At 28.3% G+C, this 21,415-nt stretch overlaps 4 protein-coding genes, 1 long non-coding RNA gene and 2 other non-coding genes across 8 annotated transcripts; 4 read left to right on the top strand and 3 right to left on the bottom strand.

Moving 5' to 3' along the window:
• Positions 1-1,667: 1,667 nt before the first annotated feature.
• Trnap-agg lies at positions 1,668-1,739 on the bottom strand. The gene has a single exon. It is a non-coding gene; the product is annotated as a tRNA-Pro (tRNA).
• A 1,303-nt stretch (positions 1,740-3,042) lies between these two features.
• Trnat-agu lies at positions 3,043-3,116 on the top strand. Its single transcript has one exon. It is a non-coding gene; the product is annotated as a tRNA-Thr (tRNA).
• A 531-nt stretch (positions 3,117-3,647) lies between these two features.
• On the top strand, positions 3,648-10,555 carry LOC122628494 (transient receptor potential cation channel subfamily V member 5). Its single transcript, XM_043810860.1, has 15 exons — positions 3,648-3,947; positions 4,999-5,177; positions 5,284-5,371; positions 5,460-5,636; positions 6,189-6,378; positions 6,461-6,614; positions 6,985-7,239; positions 7,327-7,409; positions 7,481-8,038; positions 8,397-8,562; positions 8,668-8,929; positions 9,445-9,626; positions 9,872-9,988; positions 10,104-10,229; positions 10,306-10,555. The coding sequence occupies exons 1-15, from the start codon at positions 3,857-3,859 to the stop codon at positions 10,450-10,452; spliced, it is 2,775 nt and encodes a 924-aa protein (XP_043666795.1). The 5' UTR covers positions 3,648-3,856; the 3' UTR covers positions 10,453-10,555.
• Positions 9,973-11,973, bottom strand: LOC122628495. The gene is made up of 2 exons (XR_006327062.1): positions 11,858-11,973; positions 9,973-10,143 (listed from the first exon to the last, which is right to left on the bottom strand). It is a non-coding gene; the product is annotated as an uncharacterized LOC122628495 (long non-coding RNA).
• On the top strand, positions 10,454-11,723 carry LOC122628491 (coiled-coil domain-containing protein 103). Its single transcript, XM_043810855.1, has 3 exons — positions 10,454-10,867; positions 10,953-11,203; positions 11,304-11,723. The coding sequence occupies exons 1-3, from the start codon at positions 10,715-10,717 to the stop codon at positions 11,611-11,613; spliced, it is 714 nt and encodes a 237-aa protein (XP_043666790.1). The 5' UTR covers positions 10,454-10,714; the 3' UTR covers positions 11,614-11,723.
• LOC122628481 (probable phospholipid-transporting ATPase IIB) lies at positions 11,895-19,310 on the top strand. Of its 2 annotated transcripts, XM_043810836.1 has the most exons (14): positions 11,895-12,227; positions 12,297-12,733; positions 14,027-14,171; positions 14,264-14,536; positions 14,616-14,858; positions 14,919-15,107; positions 15,184-15,761; positions 15,838-16,254; positions 16,341-16,506; positions 16,576-16,954; positions 17,039-17,279; positions 17,372-17,538; positions 17,618-17,821; positions 17,910-19,310. In XM_043810836.1, exons 2-14 carry the CDS (start codon positions 12,564-12,566, stop codon positions 18,041-18,043), a joined length of 3,306 nt encoding a protein of 1,101 aa, XP_043666771.1. In that variant the 5' UTR covers positions 11,895-12,227; positions 12,297-12,563; the 3' UTR covers positions 18,044-19,310. The 2 variants fall into 2 exon arrangements, with proteins under 2 accessions (XP_043666771.1, XP_043666772.1); XM_043810837.1 differs by lacking the exons at positions 11,895-12,227; positions 12,297-12,733 and adding an exon at positions 13,221-13,762.
• Positions 19,297-21,386, bottom strand: LOC122628483 (probable phenylalanine--tRNA ligase, mitochondrial). Its single transcript, XM_043810840.1, has 5 exons — positions 21,245-21,386; positions 20,937-21,048; positions 20,143-20,864; positions 19,763-20,055; positions 19,297-19,692 (listed from the first exon to the last, which is right to left on the bottom strand). Exons 2-5 carry the CDS (start codon positions 20,948-20,950, stop codon positions 19,402-19,404), a joined length of 1,320 nt encoding a protein of 439 aa, XP_043666775.1. The 5' UTR covers positions 20,951-21,048; positions 21,245-21,386; the 3' UTR covers positions 19,297-19,401.
• Between the last annotated feature and the right edge of the window lie 29 nt (positions 21,387-21,415).

Genomic DNA, 21,415 nt, shown 5'->3' with positions numbered 1-21,415 from the left:
TTCGCTGCTGCTGGCAGCATGAAAGCGCGCGTCTAACTGACCCGCGGAGATGGTAGGTAAACGCAAGCTAAACTAAGTCTCCGTATCACAATTCGGTTCGAACCCGCCACGCAACACATGGATGATATAATATGAGCGTCTCTTCGACGCTCCTTTTCTCGTTCCAACCACCGGATCTCCTTGCGGCTGAAAAAGAATGCGGAGAAGAAATTGTGTTAATACATAGGATGCAGAGAAATGGTATTATGAATCACGATCTCTTTTAAAAGAGTATTAACATATATACGTTCATATATAACCATATAAGGAAGTTATCTTCTTATTAAGGATCAAGAATTTACTTATCTGTGACTTTTATAATTTAGCGTTCGAGTACATATGTACATATGTACGTAAGTATGTACGTACATATGTTATATCTTGTCTTGCTGATTAGAATTATTTTTTTCTCTCTTTCTTCTTTTATGACTATTATTATTATTATTATTATTATTATTATTATTATTACTATTATACTTATTAATCTTGTTTTCTTTTGAGATCATTTACTTCTTTAATGCACATTATATAAAAATATGAGATATGTGGATTTTAATCTGAATGATATAAGGATTGCAGAATATCTTTTATATATTATTAAGAATTGATATTTGTTATATTATGTAATAGTATTAGTAGTATATAATAGTATTAATAATACGTACCATTTGTTCTGAATTTTATTTTATGTTTTCTTTCTAAATTTTTTTCTTTTCTTCTTCTTTTTATTATAAAAAACATCAAGGAAAAAATATCAAGCACTTTCTCAATGACAGATAATGAATGAAACTTTTCTAACTAATATGAGAGTAGTTCATGAGAATAGATACTCGAACATACTTTCGACAAGCATACTATTTCTTTCAGAATGCCGCTGGATAAACGACGTGTAAATAAGAATTGGAATCGGTCGCTTTAATCTTATCGTAAATTCAATATCGAACACTTTACTCGCATCTTTTTATTCCAACATCGGTACAGCCGATAAGAGAGCACTAAGAAAGTAACTTGGTCGAATGGGTGAAACTTACCAAGTTAAAATTATGTATGTACTTTTACGTTGTTAGATACGAATTAAGTTATGATTACGTGTATGATGAAAAAAATGAGACATTTTCAGTTTCTTAATAAACGATAAGTTATAAAAGATAAATTATAAAAATGTGGTCATACGTCATCATGACACATCGTGATAAAGAAATTTTAATATTTCCGAAATTTCAAGTAATCTACTTCTAAATATAATTAATCATTTATTCGGACAGACCAAAAATTCCTTACAAAGTTCTTCTAGGCATATAGTTTTATAAACGAAACAAAAAAAAAAAGAAAAGAAAAAAAAACCAGAAAAGAAATTAATCCAACAGAGTCTTGCAAAAGAGTAATTGATTAGTTAAAATCAGCTAGGAACTTTTAGTCCATGTATAACTGTCATTCGTCTTTCCCAATCAAATTTATTTTCATTAGAGAAATAAAAATATTTGACAATAAATTTATATAATTTGATTAATATTTTGATTGATATGATACACCTAAATATAATGTAAAAATGTATAAAAAACATTAATTGATTAAAAAGGAAAAATTTAAAAAAACAAAAAAAATAGAAACGAAAATAAAAAAAAAACGGGCTCGTCCGGGATTTGAACCCGGGACCTCTCGCACCCTAAGCGAGAATCATACCCCTAGACCAACGAGCCACTTGTTGAGAACCTTGACTTTTACTCACTATATAAGCAAGATTCGTGACCTTGATACTATCAAGTAAAAGTCTATAAAGACATATAAGTTATTATCAAATAAATATCGCTAATCGTATAGTAAAATACACTATTAAAAGTAATAGGGTTTTATCATGGAACTATTAATGATATAATTTCGAACAAAATGAAAAATTTGTTTGAACATATTAAAATGCATATTGATCGAATATAAACAACAAAATTAAATGTGTTTCATAAGTATAATAATTTTCTTAGACTGTATGAATATTTTACTAGTTTCTGTCCTCGATAGAAGGTAACTTTATTATCTCGTTGAAAATTTGAGACGTACCATATGTGCATATATATATATATATATATATATATATATATATATATATATATATATATATATATATACGACACATATACATATACATGCATATACATTCCTACAGCCGAAAAAAGCATGCGTCCTGGTTGCATTGCTCTTACCAAAGTATCCATATACTTGATCTTTATAAATAGATCTCGTCGAAGATTTTTCTTCGTGGAAAGTAATTTAATGCTACGAAATGTGGGTCGAAGCTTTAACTTCTGTTCAATGGAAATTTCTAACCATGATCGATCGCCAAAAATGGCGGAGGTCAGAAGAAAAAGAAAAATAATATTGATCGAAAAATTTTGAGAAAAACTTTCTATTAATTCGTTCATGAAAAATATACTATACATTTTATATAGAGAGGAAAAGTATAGATAGTAGACGTAATTGTATGTATATACATCATAAATTTTCTCACTACTCGACACTGTGTGTGTGTGTATTTGTATGTGTAGATATATATATATATCATCTCCTTTATTAATAGCTCCATTGATTTTTTAGACGTTCCTTCTAAGCACATTTATTCCGAAAGTAATTTTAAATAATCCAAGAGGATCTGTATTATTTTTACGACAGATTTATAACCCTATTTATGATTTTTCATCGATCATTTTTTCATTCGCCCATGATTCCCTTTCTTCATATTTATTATAAATCTAATTACTTAATAATATTGATCACAATGTAGAAAATAATAATTATAGAATTGTTCGATTATTTTTTTATTAATATACTTAATAAATTACTTCGTTATTTTGCTTGTTAAATTTGCATTCTGTTAATAATTACTTTTTATTATATAAGTTTTATGTCAATATTATATAGAAATATATGATTTTTAAACTGTTTGAAAACTTGTGTACATTGATTTTATTACTTGATTTAAATGAATTACAATAAAATAGTAGTCTCAACGGCGCCGTGGCTTAGTTGGTTAAAGCGCCTGTCTAGTAAACAGGAGATCGAGGGTTCGAATCCCTCCGGGGCCTCGTTGTTTGCCCATAAAGGGCGAATCTAATTTTTTTCTTCCTTCATTTTAATTTTTATTAATTATATTAATAATTACTTTACATTGTTTTTAAATTATAATTACGTGCATATATATGTATAAGTAATTATATATTACTTATGTTATTAAAATATTAATTTTATAACTCAAATAATTTAGTTGTCAAATATAAAAAGAAAGTAGAACACATTTAAAATTTATTTCTATTGTCTAAAGGATGTGGTTTATCACAGATTTTTATCACAAAATTTATTATCATCTAGTATAATTTTCGTTTCGTGGCTTTAATCCAACAGGATTTATGGTTTTAATTATCAAAGATAGACAGGATATCCTCTTTGTTAATTTCATAATTAATAAAATTGAAAAACCACAAAATTGTAATTTTTATTTTGAATTTTATTCCATTTGATATTATATAAAATAATTATGTAAAAATATATATAAGTATAAAGTAAATAATATTACAATTTTTGTAAATAAAAAAGATATAAATTAAAATATTTAAAATACAATTGTAAAAATTAAATGTAACGTTATATATTTATTAGAAATATTTTAGATACCAAGTTGTACAAATTTATGTATCTGAATTAGTATAATCAATAACGAGAATGTACCATAGTAACCAAAGTGCTATTGAAGTTATATCAGTTCTATTCTTTGCTTAAATTAATCGTTCTTGTGCCCGAATAAAAGTTAGTACTTTTATCAGTTAATATGGGAAATACCGAGAGTAATGTTTCAAGTAGTGTTAAAAAACAAACGGATACATCGTCTATAGTTCTTTACAAATTTGTAGATCTAAAAGGTATGCTATTTTAATTAATCTATATAATAATATTATTCCAACATTTTCAATGAAATGGAAATATATTAAAGACAAATAATGTCATAAATTAAAACTAGTGTTATTTTACAATTACATATAAAAAATTAACAATTATTGGATTGTAGAAAAGATATAACTCGAAAGATAAGTCAAGAAAAACGTAATAATTACGTAAACGCATAACAGATGACGCTACCTATATTTCACGAAAAAAAATAATAAATCAATAAAATATTAAATAATCATAATACGTACGTTGTCATATAGTACGTCTATATAAACAAAAATTAAGAGATTGTAAAAATGAATAAATTACAAAATGTAGATCCTTGTAAAATATTAAATATTACACACTTAAGTCAGAGAATTCATAAATATAAAAACTAAAGTGAATTTCTTACAAGTTTTCATCTTTATTTTTAACATATTGTATCCTTGGCACAAAAACATGAATGAATATTTTGAGAAGGTCTGAGAGATAACAAATAAATAGTAAAAATAATTATTAGTGTATATATATTCTATAATGCATACATATATATATATATATATATATATATATATCCCTATGAAAATAATTATCAATAAATACAATAAGAATATAAAAGAAAATATGAATTAAAAAATAATTATTAAAAAGGAATCATTAAAATTTCTATCTCGTACTTTCCTTATCCATTATTATCCATGAGTCATGTGTGCTAAGTTTGAAAAGTGAAGTGTTACTACTACATACCTACTATTACTGCTTCGATACTCGCAAGTGTTCAACTTAATGAACTAAATACTTGCAGATATGACGTAATAGATTGACTTGCCTTTGGACACCACAGATTTTATTTTAATATATGAGAGACCGATCCCCGGCCATTCTAATAGAAGTTTACCAGATCGCAGCAGAAATTGAAAATTATACATAAGACACACATACACACACACACACACACACACACACACACACACACACACACAGATAGAACGAATTCATAGTATGTTACTTTCTAAGAATTTTATATTCACTCATATATAGGGGGTGGACTATTCGTGGATATGATGAAAAGAGCTACGCAAACTAAGCAATTTGCGGAACTGGATCATGCTTTAAGAACGAAGGTAGAACCATTTTTGTACAACAAGGGAAAAGGCAAATGGATACCTGTTGAGAAATTAGTGTTATTTAGGAATAAAGATCGGCCAAGACATAAAATGGTAAAAACGACTGAAAATACTATATATATATATATATATTCTTTTTAAATAAAAAAAAATAAAGGTACATTGAATATTAAAAAAAAAAAAAAAAAAATTATTTCAGTTACCAGCATTGAAAGCTATGGAAAATCCAGCAGATTACGATATAAACAAAGATTTGAATGACGAAGACGTGGACGAGAGTAAGATAGGTAAAAAAAAGTTAATTATAACCGTGTAAATTTATTTAACGATACGGACGATATCCTATAAACATTTATCAAATATTTTTAATCACAGATAAAAGCAAGCACAGATTGGTATGTTGGAGTCTGAGCGAAAGAGGAGCCGTCGGTGAAACTATTTTACATTTGTGTATGTTACACGCAACAGCCATTCACGCGGACTTGGCAAAAAGATTGTTACGCTTTTATCCGAATTTGATAAATGATATTTACATAAGCGATGAGTATTACGGTGAGTCAGATGAAATATCTTACAATATATATGAAAATTCAACATTTTTCATGAAAATTCAAAAAGTATGATTAAATGCTTATCGACCTAATGTGTGTTATGGTTTCATCATTGACGTTTAACAATTCAACTATTCATCAACCGCAAGTACCTACACATGTTATGATCATTAACGATTAGGATCTCTAAGACGAGACATTAACGTATGGCCTCTGGCAAATCTGCAGCAATTAATTTTACGACTTCTCCCTCCATCGTGAAGTTATTTCACATCGAGGTCAAGTTGATTTTCCTCACCTAATGTCGAAGCATTTTTTTCATCATATCGCAAATAGCTTGTCGTTAGTCATAATCTATTTACGTCCTTACATGCATCGGCCAAGTAAGTAAGTACATCTACGAATCTATACCAGGTGGATAGACGAAGCCTGGTTAACGTCTCCTCTTTAAAATATCACAAAATAATAACGATGGAATTATTACGAAATAATTACGAGATCCAATTATTATATTCAATTTAATATTTATAATTCATTCTTTTCAATTTAATAGGAGAAAACGTACTACACATAGCAATTGTTAATGAAGATCCAGCCATGGTAAAATATCTTCTAGATTGTGGAGCTGACGTACACGAACGTTGCTTCGGTAATTTCATGTCTCCTGAAGATCAAAAAGCTTCGAGATACGATAGTTTGGAACACGAATGGGTTTGCGTTGCCCCAGAAACAAATTATAGCGGGTACATATATTAAATCTGAAAGTGATAAATTTAAAAAAAAGAATCGATAACTTTTATCGAACTTCGATGCCTTTTTTATCAGATACGTTTATTGGGGAGAATATCCTCTCAATTTTGCAGCATGTCTAGGTCAAGAGGAATGTTATAGACTCATATTAGCCAGAGGTGCCGATCCTGATAAACAAGACACGAATGGAAATACTGTATTACATATGCTCGTCATTTATGAAAAATTGGTAAAGTTTATTTTACTTTTTTTAAGATCATTAATTATTAGTTATATTTGTTTATCATTCTTCTATAATTGTTAATGGAAATGTTAAATATTGCGCCTGCAGCTAGATAAAACTTGATACATTGTCGATAATTTAATTACTGGTTGTCTTATGTCGGTAAAAAAATTTTCTTTGGTCCCTTCGATAGGCAATGTGATCATAGAAGTATGTAAAACGGGTTGCCTATCCCTTTATATAGCAACAGTCAACTACATTATCGACTAAGAATGAACCATTGCCTACTTCCAGGCGCGAAACATAGACTAACTCGTATTAATAATTATAATATCGTAACTAATAAAAATGATTTAACTATGAAAAAATTTTTCAGACGACTTTTGACATGGCTTACGAAGTAGGTGCATCATTGTCTATCAGGAACGTTCAACATTTAACACCATTAACATTGTCAGCAAAATTGGGAAGAGTCGAAATGTTCTTTCACATTTTAAATATTGAAAGAGAAATTTATTGGCAAATTGGAAGTATAACGTGTGCGGCTTATCCTTTATCACAAGTCGATACGATAGACGTGAACACAGGACATATAAGTCACAATTCTGCTCTAAATCTAGTTGTTTTTGGCGTAGGTTTTAATAAAATTTTATATATAAAATTTAACGAACGATTACAATAAAAAATGTGTACGATTACAGTACTATTCTTTTTACAGGACAAAGACGAGCATCTTGAATTGTTGGATGGTACTCTGGTTGATCTTTTAAATGCCAAATGGAATACATTCGTTAAAGATCGGTCAGTAATTAAAAGTTCGTACATTTTTCAACGTGAAAAGTATATATTAATATTTTCGATGATTCTTATAGATTTTATCAACAATTTTATCTATTCTGTTTCTACTTCATTCTATCTCTAATAAGTTTCACATTACGTCCTGGACCATCATGGACATTGGAAAATTCTGCTGCAACAACGACTATTACAACTACCGATCCAACTTTAAATATTTCTTCCTATCCAATGACAGTGGAAACAACACGAATTTTAAAATCATTGCAAATTGGTGATATCTCCGAATCGATCGTTAAAAATCTAACAACGAGCTTGATATCGAAGACAAGATTTACGAAAAATTCGAACAACGTTCTCGATAAGATTTCCTTACAATTAATGTCGAATATGACGTCGTTACTAAAGGATGCTTTGTTACCAATATTATCATCAATGATAGAGGAAAATGATACATTAGATCAATTCGATACAAGTTTTGCTAATCATACCAATCGTACTTTCTACAATGAAATTCATCAAAATATTAACGCAACTAATCGCATCAATACGATCGATGATTTACTTAAACTTAATTCTACGATAAGGGGAAGTAATATCAACGGTGTTACTGAAATCAGCAACAAAAAAAGTTGGTAAGTAAAATTAAATATATTTATCAAAATGTCGACAATAAACTAAAAATAAAATATATATTTGTGTGTGTGTGTTATATAACTTACACATACATATAAGTCTTAACTTTCCGTCGGATTATAAACACTAATTACACAAAATTTCACTTGATTTGGAGATTAAGAATCTTATATCAATAACAAGATATATATTAATTAATACACATATCAAAAATAAAATAAAATAAATATTCTGTAAAATGTTCGAAAAAAAAGAAGTAGGTGTAAAGAAGAAAAAAAGAGAGAAAAAAAACAAAATGTTGAGATCGATTATTCCATTATAAAGTGATAGTTTTTAATTCAACGTGATTGCAAACAGGTGGCGAACATTCACAGAAGAATGCAGATTAATGCACTTAAATTCTGTATCAGGAAAAATTCGTTTAATAGCCGAGATATTCATGGAGATTGCTGCTGTTCTTTATATCGCCGCTGCTTTAAGGGAAGCAAGATTTTTAGGATTGAATATGTTCATTGAGAATCTCGTAAGAAAATTACCTTCTCTTTTTTTAAGCGGGCAAAAGGAAAGAGAAAAAAAATTCTAGAATATAAATTAACAATAAAAGTAATAATAACAATCTCGTTTTCAGATGACAGCACCATCTCGAGTAATGTTTTTATTCTCCTGTTGTCTCTTACTTTCGTTTCCAGCACTCAGATTAACTTGTGCCGACGAAGTCGAAGACATGCTTGCTGTCGTCGTTATGTTAACGACAGCACCTTATTTTTTATTCTTTTGTAGAGGCTTCAAAACTGTTGGTCCATTCGTCGTTATGATTTACAGAATGATCATGGGCGATCTTCTCAGATTCGTTGCGATCTATTTGGTATTTGTTATGGGCTTTTCTCAAGGTAATTTTATAAATAAATATATATATATATACATATATTTCTTTGTTTCTAAAATAATGTACATAATAAAATTGAGAATTTTTTTTAAACAAACTTTAAAAACTATTCAGCGAACGAAATTCATCGAACTCGTTTAAAAGGCACGCCTTTTTAATATACAACTTTTTTTCTACATCTACAAAAAATTTGATCTATATACAAACACATAAATAATCATTATTCCAATTGAGAACATCCAGCGAAATTGACCTTTCAATATTTGAAAGAGATAGTGTTAACTTTTAAGTAGACTTTCAAACCTACTCAGCAAACGGAATTCATCAAACTCGTTTAAAAACTGTGCCTTTTTAACATGCAATTTTTTTTTTCTACATGTATAAAATATTTGATCTATATAAATAATCATTATTCCAATTAAAAGAAACTACTGAGAACATCTGCGTAATTGACCTTTTTATATTTGAAAGAAATAGTGTTAACTACTAACAACTGTGTTACTCTTTTTATAATTCTAGCTTATTACATCATATTCTTATCCTTTGACAATCCTAATACGCCGGACGGCGTCGACGATTCAACGACTAATCCGATGCCATCTCCAATGGAGAGTATCATGGCAATGTTTCTTATGAGCATGACGAATTTCGGTGATTATTATGGAGCGTTCGAAAGAACAGAACATGAAATAGAGGCCAAGGTAATGTCACCGCAAGAATGCAGAATATTACATATCTCTAAATGGCTTCTTTATGATATTACTACGCAAAACACAAGCTTCATTTCAATGTTCGTATACGCTAGAAAATAAAAGTAGTAAAAAATAAAAAATATTTATAATAAACTATTAAAATAATACTTGTGCATTAAATAATTTTCATATATTAGAAGAAACAAAAAGTACGATATTATTAACATATCTATTATATTTTTTATATTTTATAGCTTCTTTTCGTACTTTACATGGCAATTGTTGCAATTTTACTCGTTAACATGTTAATTGCTATGATGGGAAATACTTATCAAAAAATTGCTGAAACAAGAAACGAATGGCAACGACAGGTATATTTGGATCGTTATTAAAAAAAAGGAAAAAAAAAATAATAAATTGATATTACATATACAGATTGTTTCATACGGAGTTGATGATTAAAATCACATCTGTTGAAAATTGTAGTGGGCGCGAATCGTTTTGGTAGTCGAAAGAGGAGTGAGTCCTGCAGAAAGATTAAAAAAATTAATGGACTATTCACAACCGATGTCCGATGGTCGAAGAGCATTAGTATTGCGTTTAAATCAAACGGTACATCGTTTTAAATATTACAGACGATTTGTTTGTTCTTATTTCTTATTAAACGAATTATACTGATAAATTTTAGGAGGAAGATAAGGAAGAAATGAAAGAAATCCTTGAAATGAAGAGAACGCATGAGAAATTCTACAAAAGGATGCAAAGCAAAATATTGAAAGAAAAAAATTTGATGCCTGAAACAGATATTACCATTACTAAAGATTCTTTGCAATAATTCCTGATAATATTATATATGCAAGATTTTTATATTACAATGCTGTTAAAAATATGCTTGTACATTGTAATCTACTTTAAAATACACATACTTTATTCTTGAACTGTATTGATAAAATCACTAAAGAAAAATGTTTCTGTTATACGTAACCATAGTAATAAAGACTATATCTTTACCAAACATAGGTTATTATTACTCATTCTACCGATTCAAGATATAGACTGTACATTTCGCTGACATTTGTGTTAATAATTTGAATAAAATGAGTATATTGAAATCACCAATCGATTATAAAATATTACAAGACGAGTTGTATGAAGAGCTTAAAGCGAATGAGTTATATAAATTGCAAAATGATGCAAAAATCAGGGCAGTGGAACAGGGAGTACCTACTTATGAACACTTTAGACAAATGGTAAGTCATTGAAAAGAAATATTAAATAAATAAATAAAGATTCAATGTTACATGCTTTTTTTGTGATACTTTTTGCATTTAATAGGTAAATGCAGCTCATTTAAAACCATTAGAACCAAAAGATATTAAATCTAAATCTGCAGTATTATGGAATTCTATAAGCACAAATCATAAATCAGAATTTTTAACTTCGACATATGAAAATGGAACGAAACTAATTAAAGAAAAACTTGATGAATTTGCTAATACAATTCCAAAAAATTATAAAACATTTATTCAAATGTGGAGAAATACTAATGATGGTAAAATAAAGTTTTTTTACCTTTATAATACCAGGTAATGCATTACTGTTCTTATAAAAGTAAAAAAAAAAAAAAAAAAAGAAAAAGGAGAAAACATATTAAAATACATTGTTACATAATCTATCTTTTTTAAGGGACATTTTAAAAAATAAAATATTCAACAGCGAGATTCCCCCATTCTTTCTCTGCGATATTATTAACGTATGTCTTGAGTACGAAAAGCAAAATTCCTTGAATGCAGAAGAAATTAAAGCAATTATCGAAATTCTAACTACTCTAAGTACGTGTAACAGATTTAATCTTGCTATAAATTTCATGGCAGATCATGAAAAAGAAAATTGTTCTCGATTGCTTAAATACTTGGAAGATAAGGTAAAGTCTGAAGATATAACGGTAGAAAAAAACGCTATTACATCACTAATACAAAAATATCAAATTATCTAATCAAGTGATAAATATCATTGTAAAAATTCTTTTCTTTATAATTATTAATAACTTGAGACTTTTCTTGCCAATGAATAAAAAAAAATGTAATCATATATCACAACATTAATTATTTAAATATATATATGTATGTGTGTGTGTGTGTGTGTGTGTGTATGTATATACTAACTTCCTATATATAAATTATTTGCCTAACTAAGAAATATAATTCTGAATAAATACTTAGGAGCATGCGTAAACGCACACGTGATCGTCGAATGCCCAATATGGACGCGCACAATATATCGTCGTATTGCGGGTATCGCGAATTTTGAAGTACCATTATGCACGGTTAAGGAAAAAGATACTTCATAGTTATCGCCTATAACATATACTTGATCTATAATCGTAATTTAATATTAAGAATTGTTCAAAAGATAGACATGCGTTACGATAGGAATAACAACTTACCTCGAGAACGATTACACACATACTACATCCAGCAGAGAAGAGAGGCAATCTCATTTGTGTATATGTGATTATTATATTGTAAATAAACAGGCAGGATATATCGGTCGAATCATCGAAAGGACAATTAGTACATTGTGACGTCTTATAACGATGCCGTTAAATAGGTATACGAAAAACTACTGTTATTGTAAATGAAATTCTTCTCTCTCTGTCAGACTTGAATTTCTCGGCAGATACTATGTGTTACAAAGAAGACTGTGTTACTTTGGGTCACGTGATATTGCATCGTAAGAAAAAAAAGTTAATACACATAAGCTAATGAAAGTAGATTTAAGATATTTACATATCGTCGAAAAAAAAGCAACGTATAAGACGAACAAAAATAAAAAACATTACTATTGATATCTCTTAACAAAGAGGGTTAAACGATTGTCAAAAAAAAAAAAAAAAAAAAAACATTGAAGTACGCGTATATACAATATTGTGATTATCGAAAGAGTATGAGGTTGGAGGAGATGCCATTGCGGCTCAGTTCGGATGAGCGGGACTTTGAAATGGACGAAGAAACGGACTATCTTCTCCAACCTCCTGAGGATAGTATACGACTTTTGACCTCTAGAAGACGACGATTTAATAATTGTTCGAAGTTCCTTAAAACTGGTTTGTGCGGGTAAGTTAAACGAAAATAAATTATCTATCAAATATTTATAATTAAAATTGAATAGCATACAACCCTTCACGCGCACACATACACACACACACACACACACACACCAATCTCGTTTTTCGATCGACTTTTTTTTTTTGAAAATAGATAGTAATATTTCGTACCTTTCTATTATGATATTTCTATTACGATTTATATTAAATATTATTATTATTAATATATATATATATATATCTTTTATAAGTTTTTTCGTATATAATACTTTTTATACATATCTAGGGAATTTTTTTAGTACAAATAAATATAACGTGTTTACTCTACATGTATATATAAATATATATATGTAATTATGTGTATATATATATATATGTATGCACACATACACACACATAATTAACAAATATATAATTTAAGTATTTATTTTATTCGCGATAATACTTACTAAATCTGTCAATCTTTTGAAATAAATAATTTCATTAAAAACGGAATAAGATATAAAAGTAACTGCGCGTTGTAAGCTTGCAACGCTGTCCTGTCTGCCATTGGTTTTCAACGTTAAATCAATGATAGAGATTTTTATCAAACTCCTGCTGATATTTCAACTTCGATGCACTTCTAATTCGAGAAATGAAAAAAATCAGACAATCGTAATATACAAAGAGAAAATTTTAACGATTTTCCATAAAAATTTATTCTAAAACAATTATTTTTATTAATTTTTTCTGCGCGACAAAGAGTTAATGCTTCTCTCGTGATTATATGTTCCCTGTTTGAAATGATGTCATAACAAAGTTCGCAGTTGGATTGACGCGAATAGATATCAACGAATTTGTAAGCATTCTGAGAGAATATTGTCTATTATACACACATATATATATACATAATACGTATACATATATATCTTTGTTATATACGTATGTAAATCTCATGAAGAAAAAATATCTAAATGGAGACACAAAGCAACGTAATAAGACTTTCGAAAGAAGACATACCATTAATATCAAGACCGCGAAATAGTAATTCGTGGACAAGGTGATATTTCTTTTAATGACATATATTTAATTTATTCGTATTCACTACGATTAATCTAGAAGAACTGATTAGATATTGTTAATGATCATATTTCAATACTTCAATTTCAGCTAGCAAGATGATTAGTATAAGTAAAAATTTATTGTTAGTGATTTTATATCTATATACTGCTATATATAAAATTTTTAATGATTTGATATCTGATCTGTACAGATAACAGTATAGAAGAGTTTTTATATGTATTATTATGTTAATTATTTATAGATGTTGTACATGGATGTGGAGAAGATGTTGCAGAGAAAGAGAATTAAGAGCAAGAGTTATTCATATTGGTCAGCCCATGTATGATAAATTTCCTACAAATGTCATAAGAAATCAGAAATACAATGTTGTTACTTTCTTACCTATGGTATGTATTACTTTTGTACGATGAATATAATTATATGTATGAAATTTGTTCGGAATCGCAATGATTTATGTTTCGTATCTGTATTTTCTTAGGTCCTCTTTCAACAGTTTAAGTTCTTTCTTAATCTATACTTTTTGCTTATGGCAATATCTCAGTTTATACCAGATATAAGAATAGGATATTTGTATACATATTGGGGACCATTATGTTTCGTTTTGACCGTCACGATCTGTCGAGAAGCTGTAGATGATTTCAGAAGATACAAAAGAGACAAGGAAGTCAATGCTCAAAAATATCAAAGATTGGTAAAAGGTTTGGATATACCAGAATTAGTTCCAAGTTCTAAATTACGAGTTGGTGATTTGGTAAGACATTATCTATAGAGAAATTAATTTTAATTAGTTTGAATCCAGCAATAATTAAAATATTTTAATTTTTTAACAGGTTATAGTAGAAAAAGGTCAAAGAGTACCAGCAGATTTAGTACTATTACGTACAACAGAAAAGTCTGGTGCATGCTTTGTAAGAACCGATCAATTAGATGGAGAAACAGATTGGAAATTAAGATTGGCAATACCAGCAACTCAAAAATTAGAAAATCATTCTCAATTGTTTGATATAAAAGCAAGTTTATATGTTGAAAAACCTCAAAAAGATATTCATAGTTTCATCGGTACATTTACCCGTGTAAGTATCAAAAATAATTTTGATATGTTTCTCTGATTAATGTGCATGTTCCATTCACAGTATGATGGATATAGCAGTGAAGAAAGTTTGGGAGTTGACAATACTTTATGGGCTAATACCGCCGTAGCATCTGGATCAGCACTTGGAATAGTCGTTTATACTGGACAAGAAACAAGATCTTTAATGAATCATTCTGCACCAAGATCCAAAGTTGGTTTGCTTGATCAAGAGATAAATCAGTTGACTAAGGTATTTTATGTATAATAAATAAATGTATTTTTGTTTTTGATTCATCATGAAATACTATTTTAATATGATTTTTTAGGTCCTATTTTGTGCAGTTATTGGGCTTGCATTGGTCATGATGTGTTTAAAGGGATTCAATGGCCCTTGGTATCGTTATATGTTCCGTTTTGTTTTATTATTTTCTTATATTATACCAATCAGTTTACGAGTAAATTTGGATATTGGAAAAGCATTTTATGCTTGGTGTATACAACGAGATAAAGACATTGCCGGTACAGTTGTAAGAACAACTACAATTCCAGAAGAACTTGGTCGTATATCCTATCTACTGAGTGATAAGACTGGAACATTAACGCAAAATATAATGGTTTTTAAAAAATTACATATGGGGACAATATCGTATTCTCAGGAAACATTTGATGAAGTAACATCTGTATTAAAATCCTGCTATACTACTATGGAAAATTCTCCAACAAAACCACCCGTGCATAGCGGAAAAATGAGAAGATCTGAAAGTACGAGAATTTATGATGCGGTACATGCTTTAGCATTATGTCATAATGTTACACCAGTTTATGATGAAATTAGTGCAACTACTAATTTGGATTCAGTGAGTGTAGAAACAGGAGAGACTGGAGATTCTGGTTCTGTTCAGAGGTAAATGTTATGAAAATAAAAATAAACTATAATTCTTATCATATTCTTTTGCTGTTACTGTGTTTTTATATTTTAGTCAAGCAGAAGCTGATCAGCATTATTACTTGCCTGAACAGAAACGTAATTATCAAGCTTCAAGCCCAGACGAAGTGGCATTAGTAAAATGGACAGAAGAAGTGGGATTAGCTTTGGTCAAACGCGATCTGAATTCCATGCAGTTGAAAGCTCCAAATGGAAAAATATTAAATTATACTATATTACAGATATTTCCATTCACTTCTGAAACAAAAAGAATGGGTATAATAGTCAAATCAGAAGCCACCTCAGAAATTGTATTTTATTTGAAAGGTGCAGACGTTGTTATGTCTGGGATAGTACAGTATAATGACTGGCTAGAAGAAGAATGTGGTAATATGGCACGTGAAGGCTTAAGAACGCTGGTTGTAGCAAAAAAAAATTTGACAGAAGAACAATACCTTGATTTTGAAACAAAGTATTCGAGAAAAAAATGTTTTCTAATATCCATCGATATATTTCGTGTAATCTTTTTAAATACCTTTTATTTTCTTTATATTTTAGATATAACGCTGCAAGAATGTACGTTAGTGATCGTGTTTCGAGAGTTACAGCTGTCGTTGAAAGTCTTGAACGTGAAATGGAATTATTGTGTGTAACTGGCGTAGAAGACAAACTCCAAAATGGAGTAAGAACAACATTGGAGTTATTAAGAAATGCAGGAATTAAGGCAAGAATCTTACACATCTAAAAAATATATATGAATAAATTATTCTATTGTAATTTTTACTATTTTCAGGTCTGGATGTTGACTGGCGACAAATTGGAAACAGCAACGTGTATAGCAAAATCTTCTTTATTGGTTTCACGTACGAAAGGACTTCATGTTTTTAAATCTGTTCTTACGCGAACTGATGCGCATTTAGAACTAAATACTTTCCGTAAAAAACAAGATTGTGCCTTAGTTATCAGTGGTGATTCATTAGACGTATGCTTACAATATTATGAACAAGAATTTTTGGAACTTGCATGTGGGTCACCTGCTGTTGTTTGTTGTCGTTGTTCACCCACACAAAAAGCTGATGTTGTCAGTCTAATACAAAGACACACTGGTAAAAGAACAGCTGCTGTTGGTGACGGAGGTAATGACGTATCTATGATACAAGCTGCTGATGCCGGTACGTAAATATAATATATATACTAATGATATAATTGTATAATTCATATTATTTTGTAATGATTATTAATTGAATATCTCGCAGGTATTGGTCTCGAAGGTCTTGAAGGACGTCAAGCCTCATTAGCTGCAGATTTTTCTATCTCACAATTTAATCATCTTTCTCATTTACTATTAGTTCACGGTAGAAGAAGTTATAAACGATCAGCTGCATTGAGTCAATTTGTAATTCATCGAGGTTTAATTATTTCAACAATGCAAGCTGTATTTTCAGCTGTATTTTATCTTTCTTCAGTTGCCTTATATCAAGGTTTTCTTATGGTTGGGTAGGTATATTATATGTGCTATAAATATGACTTCCTGTTATATACTTGTACTAAAATATTAATTATTATATGTTATAAAATATTTCTTACAGATATGCTACAATCTATACAATGTTTCCTGTTTTTTCTTTGGTATTAGATAAAGATGTGTCAGGAAAAATTGCACTTACTTATCCAGAACTTTATAAAGAACTCAGTAAAGGTCGATCACTTTCTTATAAAACATTCTTTATGTGGGTATTGATAAGCATATATCAAGGTATGTAATAGAGTAATCATTTAATATTTATATAGTATATAAGTAAGATATAATTATTACACAAAAATCTATTTTTCAGGAGGAGTAATAATGTATGGTGCACTTATTATGTTTGAAGATGAATTCATTCACATAGTAGCAATCAGCTTTTCTGCATTGGTCTTGACAGAATTGATTATGGTTGCCTTAACAATTAGAACATGGCATCATATTATGATCTTAGCAGAGATCTTTTCTTTAGCACTCTATTTATTGTCTTTAGTCGTTCTAAAAGACTACTTTGGTAAGTGTAATTCTTTATTTAATTTTTGTTTTATGGTAAAATATAATAATCTATAATTATATCCTCTCTTTCTTTCTCTTTAAAACAGATGCTGAATTTATAAAAACAACTGATTTTTTATGGAAAGTGTTAGTCATCACTTTAGTTTCTTGTATGCCACTATATATTCTGAAGTTTTTGAGAAAAAAATTCTCTCCTCCAAGTTATACCAAATTATCATGAAGGACATATATCAGTCTTATTATACCAAAAGTATTACAAGCGATAAAATATTAATTTATATAAAATTACGGCAAAAATATTCATGTTTGTATATCGGTTATTTTTTCAAATCATTAATTCGATTAATCGATTTCAAAATGCTGTTGAAAATTTTACACAAAAAAGTATATGCACCATTTTATCCACTAACTATTTTTGTATAAATTCTAAGCAAAAAATATTAATATATATCCCAAGATATGGATTGCAGAACTTAAAGTTCTTCAATGTTGTAAATTATATTGGATATTTATTACATCAATATTTATAGTCAATCAGAGCTGTCTTAATTAAAATTGACTGAAGAAAACAAGTTCAATGTAATTTAAATTATTGCTTAATACAAGGCTATTTATATTCACTTCGAATTATAGTGCAAATTAATTTCTAATTGCGAACAGAAATCTCATCACAAGAAAGCTTTTAATACAGATCTTGCATTTTTATGTCATTATTAATAATAATTCTGTTGTTACAATAATCTATTTATTAATTAATATAAATTAATCAAATCTTTTCTTCCATGCTAGTCTTCTATCATATAAGATTGCATGGCATTTATGATTTCTATGAATTTTACTATATTTTTGATGTTATTATATTTATATTTGCAAAATTAGCAAATATTTTATAATATTTTTATATTGAATGTATTTATAAAATATTATATGTGGCATGATAGAAAGTAGATAATATTTAGTTCAATACTTGTAGATCGATTCTTTCCAAAATAAATGCCACTTCAATTACAATTTTGAAATTATAATTATAATTTATAATTATAAAATATATGTTCGTATTTCTTATCTGTTTAAACTGGCAATTGAAGATAACATAGGTCTGTAATATAACAGTCTGTGTTAAATATTAGAAAAAATTTTTTAACTTTCTTTATTTCATTAACTTGGTATGAACTAATACATATTCTATTTATTAAGATAAACTTTATTTGTGCAATGAATTTGATTGAGTCAAAAAATATTTCAATATTATTTGCATTAAATATCTCTTGTTTACTATACCTACGTTGTTAAATAAGATATAAAATTGGCAAACATTTTGTATATCAATATATGTTAAATATGCATGCAGGAGCTACTTGTAATTGTTATTAATCATAATGTTAATAAAACACTATAGATGATATAGTTGTTCCTAGATAAATATTGTTTGTTCCATGATACATTTATAATTAATTTAGCATAAATAAAATATTATCTTCCTTCCATTGATTTTTTTTATTTCCTTCAAGTATTATATATTGTAAACAAGATAGATATTCATCGAACTATATAAATTATGAAGCTTTATTCGTTCCATTATCGTATAGTAACATGAAATCTCTCTTTTGCAGCTTTCTCTATTTTATGATGAATATCATTAACTTCTGTTTTTAACAATGTACGTTCCATATGTCTATACACTATGGTATAACAGTGAGATGTTTTTTTGGTTTTAGGATGCGTAAATACATCCTTCAATATAACTTGTTCAATAATATCATCTCCAATTTCTCTAACTAATTCATAAAAATTATTTGAAGTATAATGATCATCATCTGGTAACCAGAAACTTATATCATTTCTGCACTGCGGATAAATGCTGATGGCCTGTAAACATTTATTTTATAATCAATGTTATACGAACATTATTTTTAAAATATATTTGTTGATCATATACCTTATATTGTATCTTTGTATTAATATCATCTATTTTAAATTGATTTAAAAAACCGGTATCAGCACTCCAAAACAATCTTATATCTGGTATATTGTAAAGACACATAGCTAGACGTTCTAAACCCATTCCAAATGCCCATCCCATGCGATCTCCTGCTCCAGATTTGTTTAAAATACTTTGTCTTATAATACCACATCCTAATATTTCTAGCCATTTATTTTCATGGAAAACTTCTAATTCCCACGACGGATGCGTAAATGGGAAATATTGATCAACCCAACGGCATTTTATATCTATTCAAATGATTCCCATACATTTTTTTCTCAATATATATAATTAAAATATTTATATAATTATTGTATTTAATAATTTTATTATACCTTGTCCAAAAATTGCTTTTGCCAAACCAACTAAACAACTTTTCAATTCGTGTTCCATTATTTTTACAGACTCTAAGGTATGAGAACCTTGTTTTTCTGCAGATTCTACTTCTCTAGAATCGAACAACTTTAAGTCTCCTGAACCATTTACATTTTTAAATATTTCTTCTCTTGTACATATTCTAACAGCATCAATTTGATGGAAAACAGGATAATGAGTAGAATCTATTTCGTCTCTACGATATACATCTCCAACTACAAGAAAATTGTTTAATCCCATTGAAATGAGATCTGCTTGGTGAGCAGTTGTGTGAGCTCTCAATAAAATGTCATGATTGATGTAATAACAATCATTTTTTGTTCTGCTAGGGTGATCTTTGGGAACAAGTAAAGAATCAAAATTTTGTGCGACAGTGACTATAGGATTTAAATTATCAAATACACTAAACAATGGATTTCCTGTTCTGTTGCGATAATTTTTATAAAAATAATCAATCACCCGTTGACGTACAAGAGACAACGGATGATATCGAGTAACATGTAAATTACGTCCTAATTTTGAAATGATTTGTGGTGTGATATTTGTCCATTCATCTATCAAATATTTTTGTCCTAAAAGTTCTAATTCATTTGGACTTTTATTCACATTAACTATTGTTGAAAAATTTCTGTTGATTGTTAACTGCTTTGTATTTCTAAAGAGAGTAGAATAAAAATGATACCTACAAAAGTCATATATATTTAGTATCTTACATTTAATTTAAAAGTTTAAATATGTACATATTTTTACATACCATTTCAGTATCATTATGTTGATATTATAATTATATTTATCGATATAATACAATAAACAATTGTTTAATAATTTTTATTAGATGCCATTGTGAATCTGTTGTTTGAATTATCCTAAAATTTAAATACACCTAATAAGGTAAATAAAATAAAAAGATTTATAATATTATATTTTACAAAATATACTTTATCAATATCTTCCATTAATTAATTTATAAGAAAAGAAGTTATTATGTAATTAATGTCACAAGTAAAATTTTTTCAGATAATGAAAAAATTTTTAATGTAAAATTTTCTTATTTATATGTACCTTTTTATTAAAAGTATTCTTTGCGACAATAATTAATTGAACAATATTTTAATTGAATAAGTCTACTATATATAGGTTATGTAAACAGTAGTAAAGTATTTTACAATACAGTCGAGTGAAGTGACGTCAAGTTGCATCAAACTTTTGCTAAATCTTAGAAATAATAAGCAA

Source organism: Vespula pensylvanica, chromosome 4, assembly GCF_014466175.1.
Source record: "Vespula pensylvanica isolate Volc-1 chromosome 4, ASM1446617v1, whole genome shotgun sequence".
Classification (NCBI taxonomy): domain Eukaryota; kingdom Metazoa; phylum Arthropoda; class Insecta; order Hymenoptera; family Vespidae; genus Vespula; species Vespula pensylvanica.
This window is presented reverse-complemented; position numbering and strand designations above follow the sequence as displayed.

What these genes read in the sequence shown, in the direction of transcription:
- LOC122628494 (XM_043810860.1), top strand. Translation starts at nt 3,857, where the DNA reads ATGGGAAATACCGAGAGTAATGTTTCAAGTAGTGTTAAAAAACAAACG. An exon ending in GAAACGAATGGCAACGACAG is followed by an intron (nt 9,989 to 10,103) that starts GTATATTTGGAT and finishes TGAAAATTGTAG; the next exon opens with TGGGCGCGAATCGTTTTGGT. An exon ending in TATTGCGTTTAAATCAAACG is followed by an intron (nt 10,230 to 10,305) that starts GTACATCGTTTT and finishes GATAAATTTTAG; the next exon opens with GAGGAAGATAAGGAAGAAAT.
- LOC122628491 (XM_043810855.1), top strand. Translation starts at nt 10,715, where the DNA reads ATGAGTATATTGAAATCACCAATCGATTATAAAATATTACAAGACGAG. An exon ending in ATGAACACTTTAGACAAATG is followed by an intron (nt 10,868 to 10,952) that starts GTAAGTCATTGA and finishes TGCATTTAATAG; the next exon opens with GTAAATGCAGCTCATTTAAA. An exon ending in TTTTACCTTTATAATACCAG is followed by an intron (nt 11,204 to 11,303) that starts GTAATGCATTAC and finishes ATCTTTTTTAAG; the next exon opens with GGACATTTTAAAAAATAAAA.
- LOC122628481 (XM_043810836.1), top strand. Translation starts at nt 12,564, where the DNA reads ATGAGGTTGGAGGAGATGCCATTGCGGCTCAGTTCGGATGAGCGGGAC. An exon ending in TCATCGGTACATTTACCCGT is followed by an intron (nt 14,859 to 14,918) that starts GTAAGTATCAAA and finishes TTCCATTCACAG; the next exon opens with TATGATGGATATAGCAGTGA. An exon ending in CGTTCTAAAAGACTACTTTG is followed by an intron (nt 17,822 to 17,909) that starts GTAAGTGTAATT and finishes TCTTTAAAACAG; the next exon opens with ATGCTGAATTTATAAAAACA.
- LOC122628483 (XM_043810840.1), bottom strand. An exon ending in AAAAGCAATTTTTGGACAAG is followed by an intron (nt 20,056 to 20,142) that starts GTATAATAAAAT and finishes TCATTTGAATAG; the next exon opens with ATATAAAATGCCGTTGGGTT. An exon ending in ATACAAAGATACAATATAAG is followed by an intron (nt 19,693 to 19,762) that starts GTATATGATCAA and finishes AAATGTTTACAG; the next exon opens with GCCATCAGCATTTATCCGCA.